At 35.7% G+C, this 16556-nt stretch overlaps 1 protein-coding gene across 1 annotated transcript; it reads right to left on the bottom strand.

Annotated features, from left to right (window-relative positions):
* Positions 1-5152: 5152 nt before the first annotated feature.
* On the bottom strand, positions 5153-15839 carry LOC145679093 (uncharacterized). Its single transcript, XM_081749688.1, has 2 exons — positions 14852-15839; positions 5153-5169 (listed from the first exon to the last, which is right to left on the bottom strand). Exons 1-2 carry the CDS (start codon positions 15837-15839, stop codon positions 5153-5155), a joined length of 1005 nt encoding a protein of 334 aa, XP_081605814.1.
* Positions 15840-16556: the final 717 nt, after the last annotated feature.

The following is a 16556-nucleotide window of genomic DNA, read 5'->3' as shown; positions in this document are numbered from 1 at the left end:
AAGTTCAATGCCGCGTTCACAAAAGCTCTCTACTGACTTCAATCCTTAGCCAACTAGATCCAGGTTTTATTTTGTATTCCTATTTCTGCGAGATCCGTTTTAATATTGTCCTCCTATCTGCACCTAAGTCTTTCTAATGGACGTTTTCCGATTGGATTTTCAGTTAAAACTCTGAAAGCGTTCCTACCTTTTTCCATTCTGTCTGCATGACCTGCTCTCCTGAGCCTCCTAGACTTAGTGACCGTAACGATGTTTGGTAAACCGTATAAATTATGCAGTTCTTCGTTATGAAGTTTCCCCCATTCCCGTTCCTCTTGGATCCGAATATTCGTCTCAAGATTTTATTTTCAAATACTTTCAGTCTGCGTTCTTCCCTCAAGCGACCATGTTTCACAACCATAAAACACAACAGGCATGATTATCGTTTTATATATTTTAAGCTTTAGATTTCGCGACGACAAAATACTTTGAACTGAATAATACCACCAATTTCCTGGTTTCAGTCGACATTTAATATCTTTGTGGATATGATTTTGGTCTGGTGATATTGATCCCAGATATTTGAAAGTATCCATTTTGTCGAAAGTATTATTTGATATTTTAACGCATTTATAATTTGCCGTAATACGATCCCGGTGAACTTCCATGTATTTAGTTTTCTCTGCATTTACTTCTAAACCCAAGTCACTGCAAGCGTTTAATAAGGACTTTGCATTTCTTTCTATTGTTCTCCTATCATTCGCTATTAAATTTACATAATCAGCATACTCCGTAACCTGGTGAATACAATTCAGCTCTAGGGTCAGGTTGCTATCTTTAATTTTCCTTATAGTGTACTCCGGAACAAAGATGAACAATAATGGCGATAACGCATCTCCTTGTTTCAACACATTCTAGACGTGGAAGCTCATGGACAAGAATTTTTCTGCTCGGACTTTACTCTGGGATTCATTTAAACACATTTTAATTAATCTAAGTAGCTTTTTCGGTATTCCGAATTCTGTAAGAATGTTGTACAATGTTTCCCTCCTATCCGAGTCGTAAACCTTTTTAAAACCAATAAACAGCTGATGTACTGGGTAATATATTCCCATTTCTTTTCGAGTATTTATCGAATAGTAAGTATCTGATCGATAGTTGATCGATTTCCCTAAATCCACACTGATAATCTCCAATAATTTCATCTGCGTATGGAATCAATCTTGTTAATAGAATGTTCAGAGAAATGCCTCGATATTTATTACATTCAGTTTTGTCGCCTTTCTTGTGAATTGGAACAGTGATTAATTCTTTCCACTCTTCTTAAATGTATTCCATAGTTTTTTTTTCTAGTTTCGTAATGATATGTTGAGTTCCTGTCGTTAAAAATTCAGAAACCTTCAGGACTGGGTAAACCGTGATGGTGGTTATAAGTCTATGAAACCGCACGATCAGATGAACAGTCTATTACGCATATCATCCATTAACAGAAAATTTGGTACTTTCCCGATTCTGAACAAGCTTAAGGAACAGTCAGTGCATTATACGATTCGGAATTTTACCGATTTTGCAGATTTCAAGCACCTGATAAGTGGTAACATTATTACGTATGTGATCAATGAATGAAAAATTTGTTCGAAATATTCATACAATGTATATGAAAGTTAAAACTTTAAAATTTCAAGAATGTACAGAACCACCCGAAACCAAGCTCTTGATGTGCAGCCTTTAAGATTACCATATAAATGTATTTTTCTCTTGTTTTTATTTTTTGTTTCAAAAAGAGGGTGTGTGATATTTTGAAGTAAAAATACTACATACAATTTTGCTAGTTAATTGTATCTTTTTTTAAAGTACTTATTTTCGTGTATAAGAAGTAAAAAATTATTTTATATATATTGGTTAATCCCTTGGAATTCATAATGTAGATATGTTAAGGATTTTTTTAAAAATCTTTTGAAACTCATGGTTTATTTTAGAGGTTCTATATCATTATCTACATGAACCACTACTCAAATGAGTTCTTGTGCTGTAGAGAAGGGAAACAAAGTCTGCTTTATCAATTTAAAGCAAAATTTTGAAAAAAAGCCTAAAATTTCCCAAGCAAAAAAGCGAAGCAGAAAAAACCGATTTTCAAAAAAGCCGGTTTTTTCCGAGGCCTTGCATCTCTACTTCTGGCACATAGTGGCCCTCAAACCAGTATCCCTGAAACACATGCATGCGTGAGTAAGCGCCTGGAGAGATAATTACAATTTTTCTGATAATTTAGCATCACTATTATCGTTTTTTCCCCATGCTGCACTTACATGGCGGTGTACAGCGCCAAAATTACCTCTGGTGGCGAAAACTGCAACTAATTTTGTTTTCTATATCAATCGCTTCTGCATGATCCCAAATATGCTCCTGCCAAGTTTGGTTGCATTCTGTCAAGTGGTTACATCTCCAGAGTTCTCTGAACAGCGCTACTTATTTTATGATAACCTGGTATAACAATTTTCCTTTCATTATGACCCCACTATTATAAAAAGTACATATTCACTATTATGGAAAGTACATACTCAATAATGCCTTGCAAAATATTTTACAATATCTGCGTTCCTTTCTCTGTTGAATTAAATATTAACAGAACTTTCTTTCCACATACATTTATGTTTTTATTATCCCGTCAACTACTGTCTGTTCCAATGACAGGTTAAAGGAGCAGTAGAAAATTGTTTTTGAAATAACATGTTTGATACTACAAGGATGCGACGACGAAAATTTATGGTAAAAAAATGTAAACGTTGTTACACAACGGTACTATACTTTCGGAAGGATTGAAATCTCCCTGACTAGTAGCAGAAATTCCGAGAATTCCATAACTTTTCAAGAAATTTCAAATTCCCTGACTCTTCCAGGATATCTCGCTCACCTCGCCACCATGTATTTCAAGTAATACAAATCTTCTCATAAGAAAGAAAAACCAAAAGCTTCCTGATTTTTAATTTTTTTTTTACCACGATCCTTCTTTTTCTCATTTCATTTTTTCATCCTTCCTTATTTTTTCATTTCTGGTCTCGAAGGGGGGTCCGGAACCCCCCTTGGCTACGTGCCTGCTTCAAGGGTCGAATTACGAAAAATGTGAAAGGCTGTTTTCGCAACATTTGCGCTGGCAAAGCTAGACAAAAATTAGCTGACTGTATTGCTGGTACAACTGGTACTCGACGTGTTATTGTCCTCTGTTCCCGTTACTCCCGTATGGGAGGAGTTCGTGATGTGTGATTTTTTGCACACTCCGCATAAAAAAATTGCGACAGCTAACGCCGTGCAGTTGGGCTACCCAATTTACACTTTCTTATCCCATAATCGTGTCAGGTAAAGAGACCCCCCTCACTCTCCTCCTTTCTTCTCTCCCATATTAAAATCAGTTGACAACATGAGCGCAATTCTAATTTCAAACTACACATGTATCAGATTAGATAAAATGAAATAACAAAACAGAGACGATACAAGATTTGTAAGTTGATGTAGGGAGAAACTGAAACACACACAATGAAAAATTGAAACCAATGGGTGTCTATTACACAGAGATTCAGAAATGAGGTAGAGAGAGAGAGAGAGAGAGAAAAGAAGGAAAAGAAAAGGAAGAACAGATAAAAATGTGGAACTCAAACGTTGTAAGTAAAGAACCTAACATTATAAAGTTCTGTTTCCAGAAACCAACAATAATATAGAAATAACGTTTGTTTTTACATATTTTTCAGAACTATTCGAATATACAGACGATGCTTTAAACATTCATTATGTCACTTTCATAAAGGATAGCATACTCAATTTCCAGTAGAACTGTAGGTCTCCAAGATACATCTTGGATAATGTCAAAAGTTTCACACACATGCTTTGCTTCCGCGTGGTTCAAATTGCGAATTCGGTTATGTTCATTGGACGTACTGATTCAAAATACATTCTAATAAACCCAGTAGATAACGTTGGTCATATCCTCCATTTCAGACTACTAATGCAAACTGAACAACAAAAACCGAAAAGAAAAGAAAGAAAAAGGAAGAAAGAAAGAAAATTGAATGAGTGCTATGTTACTGCTAAATTTCTATCAGAAATATCCTATATTAAAAGTCCAAAGTGTATCATAATGAAAAGTTACAAATGTTCGAAAGGAAAAGTTTATGTTCCTCATAGATGTAGCATGTTTGAAATTTCAACGTGAATAAAACACATTGAATTATAGGAGGGAAACAAATTTTGTGTCGAACTAGCATAAATAACATTTTGTTTTCAAATAACTAAAGAGGTTTCCACTTTCTAGTATTTTCCGAAGATTTATCTGTTCCGAACATCCAGTATTGATTTCATCTCTTCCGGATATAACGTAATTTGCACAGATAAAATGAACAAGCTAGAGCACAAACGGATCATCGTGTCAGTCGGATCATGTTCCTTAGTTTATAGAGCATCACTCGGTCGAGAATTGAAGCCCATAGTGACTCGGTAATTTGCCCGAGACTCGGTAACCCAGAAGATAAAAAAGATATTCTATTTATTCTCTTGCGATTAAACAGTATTTCTTCCAGAGATGACCAGGACTGGAGATGTTATCCCCAGAGAAAAAAAACTCGACGCCGAAGTTCTCAGTTAATTAGATTTTCTTGCTACATTTTAACTTTGGACACACATGAAGTGCGTGTGTGAGAGAGAGAGGAGGATAGAAGTGAAAGATGCAAAGACAGGATAGGGAAACGTCAAGAAAGAGAGAGAGAAAGAGGGGGGTGACGAACATAAATATGAAATATACTTATCATTGCAGTGTATAATGTAGAACGCACACACTGTTTACTCGAATTATCACCAGTATGCCTTTTAAGTTCTCCATCAGAAGATGAATCTGTTTGCAGCCATTATTTTATGCGAAAAAATCATACTACCCGATGGGGAATCGAACCGAGATCTTCCATTTGGAAGTCTAGCACGTTACCACTACACCACCGATTGCTTTACCCAAACTTTGTTTAACAAATGGTGAAGTGTTTCTGAGAACGATAACACGGAAAGTGTATACTGCAGATCAATGGTGTGTTTGGAATGTCCTGGTAATTCGCTTGTCTTTGTAACTTTGGCGTGAACAGGATTTGAACCTATGTAAAATATCTGTTTTATTCATCAGGCCATTACGTTACCCCTACACTATCACGCCACCTGAAATTACGAGCCAAATAGTACTTACTTTAGCTTTATTTTTGTAATGAACCGGCTTCTTCCTGTAAGGTTATTTGCACCAAAGTGCACAGCGAAATTCATTTATTCGACGGCCTAGAGAGAAATTAGTACCACTAATAAAGAAAAAAACATACAATCCAGGAAAATTTACAGAAATAAAACATATTTTGCAGTAATTTCACCGTGCAAGTTCAAAAGTACGCAAATAATAATAATAATAATAATATAATAATAATAATAACTTATAAAATTGAAAGTAACTACGTTTGTGGTTGTAATCTCTTTCACCACCCGACCGATCTTGATCAAATTTTCAACATTGATAAGATTCGGGCCTGGGAAGCTTTTTGTTATTTCATTTTAACGGTAGAAGTTAGGGGGGAGGAGGGCAGGAAGGTTGATATATGAAAATGAATAAAACGTAATAAGTCTTGAACCATCAGACCGATCTCTATCAAACTTTCAACATAGATAAGGTTTGGATCTGGGACGACTTTTATCATTTCAGTTTGACGGTGTAACGTAGGGGCCGGAGATATATATATATATATATATATATATATATATATATATATATATATATATATATATATATATATGCAAATGAAAGTGACTGTCTGTGATTTCATCAATCTTAAACTACCCGACCGATCTCGATCAAATTTTCAACATAGATGAAGTTCGAACCTGAGATGGTTTCTGTCATATCACTTTGAGGGTCTAACTTAAGAGAGGGGAAGCGACATTTAAGAAAGAACGAAAAATGACCGGTATTAGTAGCGAATCTATAAAGTCTCTGAGATTAACAGTGACACATCTGATGCTGTTTATATCAAAAATCAGCCCTGCGATAGTGAAGGAGGGGGAGACATAAATATGATGGAAATAATCAATATCTGGGACTAATTAATTGTTTTCCGGGTCGCTGAGATGCACAATAGCACTGCAGACACAATACCTCACAAGATAGGGAGGGGAAGGGATATATAAAACTCATCGAAAATGACCGATATCAAAAAGTGATTGAGTAACGGAACATATTACTATTTCTTTTCATTTTTTTCCGAACGAAGCAATTAATAATAATAATTGACAACTATACTGTTAATGTGAATTTATTATTTTTATTATTATTCATGTACTTTTGAACTTGCATAGCGAAGTTACTACAAAATATGTTTCATTTCTGTAATTTTTCCTGGATTGTGTTTTTTTTATTAGTGGGCACAAATTTCTCTCTAGGCCGTCGAATAAATGAATTTCGTTGTGCACTTTGGTTCGTTCGAAAAATCAGGGCTAAAGTAAGTAACATTTGGGTTGTAATTTCAGGTGGCATGATAGTGTAGGGTAACGTAATGGCCTGATGAATAAAACAGCTATCTTACATAGGTTCAAATCCTTTCACGCGAAATTTGACTTTTTAACAAAGTGATTTCGAAGAATCGACTTATCATACTGCACAAGCAATACGTAAGAATGTGGAAGCAAACACCTGTATCATGATAGAGGCGATTTACGAATGTTGGTTGGAAAGTGCAAGAGAATTACCAGGACATTCCAAACACACCATTGATCTCCAGTATACACTTTTCGTGTTATCGTTCTCAGAGAGAAACACTTCACCATTTGTTAAACAAAGTTTGGGTAAAGCAATCGGTAGTGTACTAGTAACGTGCTAGACTACCAATGGGAGATCTCGGTTCGATTTCCCATCGGGTAGTATCTTCTTCGCATAAAATAATGGCTGCAAACAGAGATTCATCTTCTGATGGAGAACTTACAAGACGTATTGGCGATAATTCGAGTAAACAGTGTGTGCGTTCTACACCATACATTGCAATGATAAGTATGTTTCATATTTATATTCGTCCCCCTCTCTTTCTTGACGTTTCCCTATCCTGTCTTTGCATCTTTCACTTCTCCCCCTCTCACACACACGCTCTTCCTGTGCGTATTGCAAAGTTAAAACGGAGCAAGAGCCCGATATACCTGTTCTGGAGAATCTAATTGACTGAGAACTTCGGCGTTGCGTTTTGTGTGTTCTGGGGATAACATCTCCAGTCCTCGTCATCCCTGACAGAAATACTGTTTAAACGCAAGGGAATAAATAAAATATCTTTTTTATCTTCTAGGTTAGCGAGTCTCAGGCGAATTACCGGTCACAACGGGTTTGAGTTCTCGACCCAGTGGTGGTCTATAACCTAAGCATCATCCGACTGACACGATGATCTGTTTGTGCTCTAGCTTGTTCATTCTATCTGTGCAAATTACGTTATATCTGGAAGAGATGAAATCAATACTGGATGTTCGGAACAGATAAATCTTCGGAAAATACTAGAAAATGGTAACCTCTTTGTGGTTATTTGAAAACAAAATTTTATTTTTGCTAGTTCGACACAAAATTTGTTTCCCTCCTAAATTTCATGTGTTTTATTCACGTTGAAATTCCAAACATACTATATCTATGAGGAACAAAGTTTTCCTTTCGAAAATTTGTAACTTTTCATTATGATACACTTTGGACTTTTAATATAGGGTATTTCTGATAGAAATTTAGCAGTAACATAACACTCATTCAATTTTCTCTTTCTTTCTTTCTTTTTCTTTCTTTTCGGTTCTTGTTCAGTTTGCATTAGTAGTCTGAAATGGAGGATATGACCAACGCTATCTACAATGTATTTTTGGATTAGTACGCCCAAAGAACATTACCGAATTCGCAATCGAACCATGCGGAAACAAAGCGTGTGTGTTAAACTTTAGACATATCCAAGATGTATCTTGGAGATCTACAGTTCTACTGGAAATTGAGTATGCTATCCTTTATGAAAGTGACATAATGAATGTTTAAAGCATCGTCTATATATTCGAATAGTTCTGAAAAAATATGTAAAAACAAACGTTATTTCTATATTACTTTTGGTTTCTGGAAACGAAACTTTATAATGTTAGGTTCTTTTTTTTTTTTTACGTTTGAATTCCACATTTTTTTATCTGTTCTTCTTTTTCTTTTCCTTCTTTTCTCTCTCTCACTCTGCCTCATTTCTGAATCTCTGTGTAATAGACATCCATTGGTTTCAATTTTTCATTGTGAAAGTTTCAGTTTCTCCCTACATCAACTTATGAATTTTGTATTGTCTCTGTTTTGTTATTTCATTTTATCGAAACTAATACATGTGTAGTTTGAAATTAGAATTGCGCTCATGTTAACTAATTTTAGTATCGGAGAGAAAAAAGGAGAGAGGGGGGTCTTTTTACCTGACACAACCATGGGATTAGGTATATATTGGGTGGCCTAACTGCACGGTGGTTTCTGTCGCAATTTTTTGATGCGGAGTGTACATACACCACTACTTACGATGCGAGGCGGAGTGCCCACTAAAAATTCACCGTGCAGGGCCCACCGGGAAATTTCCCGATTTCCCGCCTGGCCAATACGACCCTGCATTATGCTTTACTTATCAGTGATACGTTATTTTTATTACAGTTCCTTTTCCTTAAAACGTACAGAATATTATGACACCTTAGTGGAACGCGTTCGTTTAATAGTTGGGTAGTTGTAAGGATGTACGCAGAGGCGGGTCTTGGAGTTCTGACTCCCCCCCTTCCCGGAATCCCGACTTTTCTGTAATTTCCCACCTTTGAACATTAATAACTTCTAAACTGTACAAGATAGAAAAAAACAAATTACACCACTAAATTCCTGAGCTCAAGCTAGTGTTATTTGATGTTTCATACACCCGCCTTCACATTTAAAAAAATTGACTTGAATCCAAAATGGTAGATTTCAAGATGGAGGCCATGAATGACATACACTCCTAAAGTTGCGGCCCCTCATCAAACCTCTGTTCCCATCATAACTTTTTACTTTTCCCGTCGATTTTCAAACTTATGCAGGTGTCCAAGGACTTTTGACTCACCCTGTATATAGCGAGATGTGGTTGTCTAATCAGTTAAGAGATAGTTCTGAATTTAACATCCCTTTCAGCAGCGAAGGTATATAAAACGGGACCTACTGATTAACGTAGAATCCGAACATGAGCTCCCGCCGGGAATCGAACGAAGGTACCCCCGTCAAAGCTAACCGCTTAGCTACGAATGAGCTCTTGTAATTAGTTGAGTCCCAAGAATATATTCCATATCGACTCACCTCTAATAAAACAGGAAGTGGTAGAATCATACTATTTCCTGTTTCCATATTGAGAAAATATTGTAATCTTTAAAGTAAACCTCCAATAGTTATGCCGGTTAGGTTGAAGAAGACTGTGATAAGAATGAATAAAATGATGGAATGAAGGTGGGAGGAAACAACCCGGAAAACCCACGTACATGGTATGTCCCCCACAAAGCCCAATTTGTGGGAGTTGGATTTGTTTCAGAGAACGCTCTACCACTGACAATCCAGAAGAAAGCGCTTATCCTTTTTGGAACAGGGAGAACCATTAAATTCACAAGACTTCGGTAATAGTAATAAAAATGGTACTAAACTTTTAAAGTTGCCCTAAAATTACGCAATGCTCATGATACAGCAATGTCGGGATTTCGGGCAGAGTGTCCGGACATCCAGAACCCACCTTTATATACGTCCCTGCAACTACTCAAATATTAAACGAACGCGTTCCACAGTTTCATATAGGAAGTATTCTACTGTACGTTTTAAAGGAAAATTTATTCTTGCCAAATGTCACGTTTCTGCTTATAATGGTATGACCTGCGTGATGATGAGTTCCTAACTTTTCATCTTCTACGACATAATTATTACCTGGAACATACCACGAACAATCAGGAACATACCACGAAATGTTCAAGTTAAGGCTACGTCATCGTTTGCAGTGATGGTCCCGATTTACAGTACAATTCTTCTTTACCTTCTAGTTTCCACAGAAGAGGGTAGAAATTCTTTGAATTATATCAACTAGTGTAGAAATGTGTGCTGTTTATCTACATAACTACTAGTTTATTTTCTTATCTTTGTATGAGGAATTGATGGCAAAATGTGAAAGTAGAGAACTGCCAGTACAGCGATCCGGGTTCGAATCCCGTCGTGGCATTTGTTTTTCTTTATTGAAAGGTATTGTTTACATAACTGATATTGTAATTATGTTATTCCTTTATTATTATTATTGTTAATGCAAAGTCGAGATTCGCCTACGTACTTTATATGAGTTTTCAAGTCTTTTCGTTGAATAATCAACACACTATCCTAGTTGGGTTGCAAATATCCTATTGCTTTTATTTTGTTTACTTGCACGCTACACCAAGCTTGGATACTACATTTCACCTATCTATATAAGCCCGCAACCAAAGGGGGCCATGCCCCCTAAACATTTCCTTGCCCCTCCAGACCGTAACATAAAATGCTATTATTAATACAAAAAAACAATTTAGCTATTGGTAAGAGAATGTTTAATGACTTGTCCCCTAACATATTCATGGCCCCCAAACCTCTTTGGTTGGTTGCGGTCCTGTATCTATATCTACGGGAAATACCCTAACGGTTATGATGATGATAAAAGAGTAACTGAATAAGTGATTAGATCAATGAACTTTGCGTATTAACAACATTTAAAGTATCAAGTTGTCGGAAAAGTCATGTATTTCCGTATAATATGACAAATGATTATTTGTGGATATACTAGCTAGGCGCAATATACACTACGAGATCAATCCCAGGAAATATCTTAGGATTTATCTTCGGAAAAATGTTATGACATCTTGTAGGAAACCCTACCCTTTTTGTGCCATACGCGTGAAAAGTTTTCCTGTCTGACCGAATGACTTTTATCAACATTGTGAAATAGTTCCATTTAATAAGAGTACAAAGTTGAATAATACTATCCTAACCACACTGAACATCCCACTGAGGCGCTATATAATTAAATTGGATACCTTAAAAAAAAAAAAAAAAAAAAAAAAAAAAGCATAAATGTCAGACGAGTGCTGGTATACTTTTGGCGCGCACCTCATTTTAGAAGATTTACAAATAAAATTTAATATTTTGCATGAAGACATATTTACTGTATAAGGATCAAATTTCTGCAAGCAACAGAATTAAATACAAAGTAATACATCTATATTTTGTTTGCAATTGTAGGATTACTAGTATAAAATCATTATAAATGTTTTAACGACGGATAAAATAGGTGAGAGACAATGTTTAGCAGAAAGGGCAGCTAATTTTTCTAAGAAATGTTACAATTTCGGTAATTTCTATTTACATTAGTTTACTTTAGGTTAGTTACGGTTATGTTACGTTAGATTATATTAGTAGGGTCTATATGGCTCCAGCTAATTTTCAAAAAGTGATAGAATTTCGCTTACTTCTATTAATATTAGGTTAGTTTAAGTTAGTTAATTCTATTGTTAGATGTGGTTAGATTGTGTAAGGTCTAAGTACTTGCATCTTCAGTAAATTTTGTTTTACCTACTTCTGGACCCCCTCTGCGAAACATTTACCTAAATGAGCAGTGCCGGCGATTGGACGTTAAAAGTGGGGGGCAAGACATGATTTGAATATTTGTATATCATTGTTAATATACAAATTTCCCTGGTTGAAACTATATACATTAACAGGACATTTCAGAAAAGTGGGGGGGCAACTGCCCCCCTTTGCCCCCTCTAATCGCCGCCCATGTAAATGAGTGCATATGAGATGGCCGGTGATATTATTTTCTATATAACTTGTCTATATAACTTGTTTTTGGGTTAAGGAAACAGTATTTCTGCATAATTTACAGAAGCTATAGTTTATGTTTACAAGTGGAGCGCTACTACCACGATACCATGACAACTGCTATTCAAACTCGTATGATTGCCAAAACCCACTCGTTTTCACTACATTCACTGACGCGACTGCTTCCTTTGCTCCCACTCCCTGACAGACGCTCGCCCTGCCTGACTCGGTTATATAGCATTCGTACTTTCCAGAGGCCACCTAGCATTACTTGATTTGAGTTTTTTTCACTATAGTTTTTATACTATATATCCGGCCATGGGCGGCGATTAGGGGGGGCAAGAGGGGGCAGTTGACCCCACACTTTTTTGAAGTGACGCCCTAATTTATATAATTTCATTTGGAAATGTAAACAGGGTGTCCACACAATTTGGAGAAAAGATCTCTGACTTTTCCCTGACTTTCCATGACGAAAGTTCCAGATTTTCCTGACCCCTGAATAACTTACGGACATAGAAAAAAGAAAAAGCTCCAGCCTCCACACTCCTCATAGTTGGCCTTGTTCTCCTCCGTTTGTTTCTTTCTTTTTTCAATTTTCTTTCCAAAGGAATGTAAATTTACAAACATATGCATTAGGCCGATATTGATTAGGCCTACATATTACACAAAATGTAAAGTTACAAACGAAAGTGTGCAGTATACAGAGTACTTAAGATATGAAAAAATACACATTATATGCTTACACATTATAATACCAATTACACAGCATTATAATATTGCCTATAGTAATAAACAGGTCATACATGATTTTACAGATTATATATATATAAAAAAAATTATGTAACATACTTTTGCTGTGCAGTTGTAAAATGCAACCCATTTAGAAATTTGTTTTCATCCTTTCTCCCATAGTTTTCTTCTCATTGATCTGAATATCCTCTTATTGTCTCCACAATTTAATTTTATTTTCTTCTTCCTCCAGCTTCTTTAGTTATTGCTGAATCTTCCGTTTCTCTCTCCTCTTCTCGTCTCCATCATTTATTTCTCTTTTCTTTTCCAAATACACCTGATATTGTCTCATTGAACTTCTCACTGAATTTATCATACCTCTTGTAATTATTAATCCTGAAGATCCACCTATTCTCATCACAGAATTATATATGATCCGTTGAGCCACCAGAGATTCTTCTTGTAAGTAGCCAACAATGAGAATTGTATTTATTGTGAAACTACTTTCAAAAAATATGTTTCCGTGAAAGAAGACAAAACACAATTTCATAACTGACCATAAGTCAACGAAGTTCTTCCCATTTTCTAAGACTAAGAAAGAAAAAAAACTCATCAAGTCCAATACTATCTCTATCATTGGCTATGAATTCATTCGTGTTCCTTAAATTCTTCAGTCTGAGCTTTCACTGTGAGCTGGAGATATTATTTCTTCGCGTTTTCAGCCATTTGTTCAGATATCCTCTTGGCACCATGTAATTCTAGAACAGCGTCTACCTTTCGAGCAAATATGCCAGGATGCAGTTAGATACGTGTTTTTCGCAGAAAATTAGTTTCAACAACTATATCAGAGAACACTGCCTGCCTCAATATCATCATTGAGAACACCACATTTTGCATCCAATAACAGTAAAGAAATCAAACCTATTTCATAAATTCAGTAATTGAACAATGGACCTAAATAGATTTTTCCCTGACTTTCCTTGACTTCACCTGATACATTATTACTTCCCTGATCTTTCCCTGACTTCCACTTATTTTCCAGAATGTGGACACCCTGGTAAAGGTTTTGTATGTATTACTGTTTCATAGAAAAAAATGGTGCATTATGATATTTGCCGTTGCGTGAGTACGTATTGGTTATTTATAAAACACAGTTCTGACCAGAGCAGAATGAAATATATTAAAAACTATACTTACAATGTTACAGTTTCAAGGACCTAACGTCCTCTTCATCAGACACAAGCACTGAGAAAAGACATGTGACAGCAGATCTTATATACATGAGAAAGTGAAAGGCCACGCCCCTTCTTCTCGCTCATTGGTCGGAGGGAACCAATGAGGATAAAGTTACTTACGCGCAAACAGAAAAATATAATGAGCCCTTTCACTTTTTCTAACAGTTCCTTAATGAGATGACATACAAAGAAAGTAAATAACAAATAGAAAATATTAAATAAGAAAAAAATAAATATATATATATATATATATAACTAAATATATAAATTTAAATAATTAAATAAATAAATATTAATAGGCTATATGCACTTTTCTTGTTCCTTTTCTATCACATCCAACAATTTCTCCCATTGCTCGTGTATATTCATACCGCTTGTCCAATTCATTAGGTTCTCCTCTTGTTCTCTCTTTATTCTTCTAGCCTCTTTCCACTTTCTAATAATCTTCCTCTTCTCTCTCTCTAAACCCCTAGCTCCCTCCCAGTCTATTTTATGTCCCGTTTCCTTCACATGTTTGTATATAGCATTATTATCCCTTTTCAGTCTAACATCATCCTTATGTTGTTTTAATCTGTCCATAAGCCTTTTCCCCGTCTCCCCTATGTATTTCATGTCACACTCACTACACTTCACTTCATATATCACTCCTTCTTCCTGCTCCTCTATATGATTTTCCTTCCTTTTCCTTTTCTTATGCACTTCAACAAAGTTTCTCCTCCTTTTCTATAAGTCTTCACACCACCTTTTCTTAATAACTTCTTCAGCACTTCGGTCTTTTCACCTATGCTCTGAATGCCGTACCACTTCTTGTCTTCCTCTTCTTTCCTATCTATATTATCTTCTTTTCTCTTTCTCCTAAACTGCTCTATCCTATATCCATTATTGTTCAATTGTTTGTAGAATTTTTCCAAATCTTTTTTCTTTCCCTCTTCCTCGCTGTTGATGTTTTCTATCTTCCTTTCCATGTTCCTAATGAAATTCTTCTTAGTTGCTTTGTCTACATCACTTCTCCAGTGGCAATAAATACCTGCCCAACACGGTTTCTGATACCAACTAGTAGTCACTTTCTCACCTTGCTTCTCTATCTTCATATCCATGAAATTGATAGAGTTATTTTCTTCAACTTCTAATTCTAACCTTATGCCTTTCTCGTGGTCTTCTATACTTTCAACATATTTCTCCAGTTGATTTCTATTCCCTGTCCATATGCCTAAACAATCATCAACATACCTGCAAAAGAACAGTAACTTTCCTCCTGCTTGTTCTGTCACTTTTTTCTCCCACTTGTTCATTACTATTTCCGCTAGAACTGGACTCAGCTTGGATCCAATGCTTAAACCTTCTTTTATCTTCACTAGTCTTTCTCCAATTATGCAATAGCTATTTTCCCACAAAGTCTTAAGCGCTCTTATAACTTTCTCTTTTTTCCACTGACTTATAACTTTCCCTTCCATCTCCTCTTCTATTGCCTTTATGACATAATCCCTTCTTATACTGGTGAACATGGCTTTAACATCTACACTAAACATTAACACCTTCTCCTGATTCCACTTAATCTCATCTATCCTCTTCCTCAATTCTTCCGTGTTCTTCACTCTGCATGTCTTTTGTCCTTGTCTGATTTCGTCCATTATCTCTCTTAATTTCTCCTCTAGTGGTTCAAAATAGTTACCTCTGCAGTCCAGTACTGGTCTTAGCTTCACGTCCTTCTTATGTATTTTCGGAAAACCTTTCATGACAGGAATCCTTCCTTTTTCGTTGATCATCTTTTTAATCCCCGCCTTTTTCCCTTCTTGTACTATCTTTTTCAACACTTCATCTTTCATGTCCTTGTTACCGACTTCCTCATATGTCTGATCACATAACTCCTCTAGCTTCTCCTGGTACCATCCTTTCTCCATTACCACCAACGCGCCTCCTTTGTCCGCCTGTTCCACTACGATATCCTTTCTTTTCCTTAATCTTTTCAGTCCTTCCTTCTCTTCTTTCCTTAAGTTACTCTCCTTCTTGTTCATATTCTGCCTAACAATCGACAATGCAGAAAAATATAATGAGCCCTTTCACTTTTTCTAACAGTTCCTTAATGAGATGACTTTTCCTAACAGTTCCTTAATGAGATGGGAGGGAGCTAGGGGTTTAGAGAGAGAGAAGAGGAAGATTGTTAGAAAGTGGAAAGAGGCTAGAAGAATAAAGAGAGAACAAGAGGAGAACCTAATGAATTGGACAAGCGGTATGAATATACACGAGCAATGGGAGAAATTGTTGGATGTGATAGAAAAGGAACAAGAAAAGTGCATATAGGCTATTAATATTTATTTATTTAATTATTTAAATTTATATATTTATATATTTAGTTATATATATATATATATATATATATATATATATATATATATATATATATATATATATATATATAATTTTCTTATTTAATATTTTCTATTTGTTATTTACTTTTGTATGTCATCTCATTAAGGAACTGTTAGAAAAAGTGAAAGGGCTCATTATATTTTTCTGTTTGCGCGTAAGTAACTTTATCCTCATTGGTTCCCTCCGACCAATGAGCGAGAAGAAGGGGCGTGGCCTTTCACTTTCTCATGTATATAAGATCTGCTGTCACATGTCTTTTCTCAGTGCTTGTGTCTGATGAAGAGGACGTTAGGTCCTTGAAACTGTAACATTGTAAGTATAGTTTTTAATATATTTCATTCTGCTCTGGTCAGAACTGTGTT

The sequence above is a fragment of the Thermobia domestica genome, chromosome 2 (genome assembly GCF_964235325.1).
Source record: "Thermobia domestica chromosome 2, izTheDome1.hap1.1, whole genome shotgun sequence".
NCBI classification, from domain to species: domain Eukaryota; kingdom Metazoa; phylum Arthropoda; class Insecta; order Zygentoma; family Lepismatidae; genus Thermobia; species Thermobia domestica.
This window is presented reverse-complemented; position numbering and strand designations above follow the sequence as displayed.

Bases quoted from the DNA above. Each gene is read 5' to 3' on its own strand.
- LOC145679093 (XM_081749688.1), bottom strand. From the start codon at position 15,839: ATGAACAAGAAGGAGAGTAACTTAAGGAAAGAAGAGAAGGAAGGACTG.